Source organism: Dermacentor variabilis, chromosome 3 (genome assembly GCF_050947875.1).
Source record: "Dermacentor variabilis isolate Ectoservices chromosome 3, ASM5094787v1, whole genome shotgun sequence".
In the NCBI taxonomy this organism is placed as follows: Eukaryota; Metazoa; Arthropoda; class Arachnida; order Ixodida; family Ixodidae; genus Dermacentor; species Dermacentor variabilis.
Genome location: NC_134570.1, coordinates 159,926,115 through 159,929,150, shown reverse-complemented (window position 1 = coordinate 159,929,150; position 3,036 = coordinate 159,926,115). Strand labels below are relative to the sequence as shown.

General features: G+C 48.5%; 1 protein-coding gene across 1 annotated transcript; it reads right to left on the bottom strand.

The window, feature by feature from the left end:
- Positions 1–1,375: 1,375 nt before the first annotated feature.
- On the bottom strand, positions 1,376–2,237 carry LOC142574286 (histone H3-like). Its single transcript, XM_075683408.1, has 2 exons — positions 1,753–2,237; positions 1,376–1,512 (listed from the first exon to the last, which is right to left on the bottom strand). Exon 1 carries the CDS (start codon positions 2,212–2,214, stop codon positions 1,768–1,770), a length of 447 nt encoding a protein of 148 aa, XP_075539523.1. The 5' UTR covers positions 2,215–2,237; the 3' UTR covers positions 1,376–1,512; positions 1,753–1,767.
- Positions 2,238–3,036: the final 799 nt, after the last annotated feature.

Genomic DNA, 3,036 nt, shown 5'->3' with positions numbered 1-3,036 from the left:
GAAGAGTGTGGATCCTTGTGGCCCTCCTGACGTATACTTCGAGGCCTGCCTGCACCTGAGCGCTGACAAAAGTGAGTGTGCAGTATCTTCGTCCCCATCTGTATCCGATGTCAAGGGTAGGATCGAAACATCACAAGTGCTAGCCGTCACTCTCGCCCACTGCAAGATGGCGTCCATCCGGCTCTGCATTAGCGGCGGCTCCACTACAGTATGTCAATTTTAAGTCGTTTTGTTTTTATGTCATTGACCGACAATCTGTTCTTTGCATTTCCGGCGGCAGCGAGGACAACGGCGGTTTCCTACAGCTGGGTCCGCTTATCGAAGTCGCCGCACCCAGTGTTGAAGTCGACACCGGTATATGCAAAGAGGTCTAAAGAAAAAATTATGAACCCTTCCCCTACAGGAAAAAGGCTGACGGCGAAGGTTGTTATGCCTGCAGCTGACCTTCGTTGTAGTTATGTAAGCCCCAGGAAACGGTGCCGGATTGCTTCTGCCTTCCGCTCCCTCATCTCAGGATCTTCTCATTGTTTCGGATTTTCCTGGGCTCGAGCAGCTCCAAAAGCACGTTTATAGTGCGACGTTATCGGCACATCGGCGAGCACCGTTAGACGCCGGGCGCGTCGGAGCTCGCTGGCCGCGTCTGGTTACGATGGCGGTCCCAGTGCGTCGAGGCATCGGTCGAACTGTAGGCGTTGTAGTTTTCTTAAACCTGGCGTAACGTGTGCGCGCGTTCTCGCTTCACTGTAAAAAAAAATTTCTCGTTTTACGCCAAATAATGTGTGACCGAACGCTTTTCCGTAAAAAAGGAACGGTCATTTCCGTAGAACGGGTAGCCGTAAAAGAGAGAGCGTAGTACAATATACGCGTGCTTTCGTACCAAGAAAACCAAACACTGTATGCTGAATCTGCACTATAACCGTTCAAGCGCACGTTCATCATGTATTCAGAAAACGGAACACACTGTATGCTGAATCTGTACTATGACCGTCAAAATAAAGGTGCTTCCTGTATTTCGTTTTACAGAGCGTATTCATTCTTTGGAGAATGTACTATCGGGGACAAAATTGCCCAGCACGCGCGAGCGTCGACTGAACTTTATTGGTGCTCTATTAGTGGGATCAGCTGCGCTAGCATCTGCGTTCGGAACGTGCATATATGACCCACTGTTTCGAACGGCCTGAAACGCGGAGATGCAATTTGGGCGACGCTCGCACTTCTAGGCTACATTTGTCCACGATAATACATATCCATTAATGTCAATGTCATGTTGGCAGCTCATAGCCAAAGCAGCAGGTCACCATTTAGGAAATTGTATTTCCAACATACTGACACAGCTTTGCACTTTCTGATATGAATGTATTGCACAGGATATATAGAAAAAGGTCCAAAATTTTAGTCCTCAAATTCTTTACATCACAGAAGCAACTTCATTTTCTTCAATGACTCGTCTTGCACTCTTTCCTGGTGAAAGTTGTTCTTGACCCCAAACGCCTTGAAAGAATTACCTTGCTCCTGTTAGGAGAAACGAATACTATTCGTGAATTTCCATCCTAATGAAAGCTGCAAAAAAGGTTATCACATAACACAACAAATAGTGACTTCTGTGTTAGAAAAACATGCACGTAGACCAACATTGTTGGAACAAGGGATGTTGCTGTAGACGACATTTCAACAAAGGTGATAGGCATCAGTGTAGCAACTGTTTTCCTTGGCAGCGTTTTTTTTTTTTTTGCATAGCTCACTGGCCCCTACCGTTTCGAGTAGCTCTCATGACCAAGGCTGCGGCGCAGACAGCGGCCGAACTTGCGCACGCTCGCCACGGATGCTCCGGACCAGCTGGATGTCCTTCCGCGAGATGGTAACGCGCTTGTCGTGGATGGCACATAACTTGGCGTCCTCGAAGAGACCGACCAGGTATTCCTCGCTGGCCTCCTGGCGGGCCTGCACAGATGAACTCTGGAATCGTAGGTCGGTCTTGAGGTCCTCAGCGATTTCCCTCACGAGGCGCTGGAACTGCAGCTTGCGGATGAGAAGTCTGCTCGGCTTCTGGTAGCGGCGAATTTCGCGAAGGGCCACGGTCCCAGGCCTATAGCGATGCGGCTTCTTAACCTCGCCAATGGCAGGTGCACTCTTGTGAGCAGCCTTGGTAGCAAGCTGCTTACGCGGAATCTTTCCGCCGGTGTTCTCACGGGCGGTTTGATTGGTCCTTGCCATGGCGAACGGAGCGAGCGTCTGAAGTCGTCAACTGAAGGAGTGAAAATGACCCCTAAGCCGCGCGAGTTGTGCTTCGCCACACGACTCATTTCCTCTCCAACTCACCCGCCGATTGGCCAACGCCAGCGCAACCGTCTCTGCACGAAAGGCGGAGCGCACGCCGCCGTCGTTCGGCAGGATGCAGGAGGACGCCACGTTGTCGCGCGTGCGCCTTATTCGCGCACGCGCGAACGTTGATTGGGGGAGAACCTGGTGTATATAATAGGTCAACAGAAGCCGATGTGTTAAAATTATGACAGGAAGGGTGTGGTTAGCAGTGGTGATCGTGCTTGCGCGGCTAAGGGTACTGCTGTCAGTTCTTGTAAAGAGTAGAGGTGACCAAAACATAAAACGATGTACACATGTAAGCAATCATTAATCCAGTAGACCAAGTCTTCCCGGAAGTCAAAATAGGAATTAAAATAAACTGTTTGCACATTTCGGAAACGCAACGAAGTATTAAGGAAAATAAATTTTGTATCAAGATGCATCTGTTTAAGTTCAGTGGAAAGGGTAAATGAAGGCACATTATGAATACACATTTCGTTTAAAGCCGATCAAGAAAGAATATATTCCCTAAATATTAAAAAATGAGAGAATCAAATTTAAACTGGGTATGACCATAAAACAGTAAAGAACAGCCGGCGAAAAAAAATGGGATGGGCGATATCATAGCCAGGCGCAAGATTGCGAAACCTTGAGCGCTGTTTATATTCATGCCGCTGTTGATTGCTTCAAGTTTCTGCCTTCCTGTGGAACCTCTGTCTTACTTGAACAAGGAAA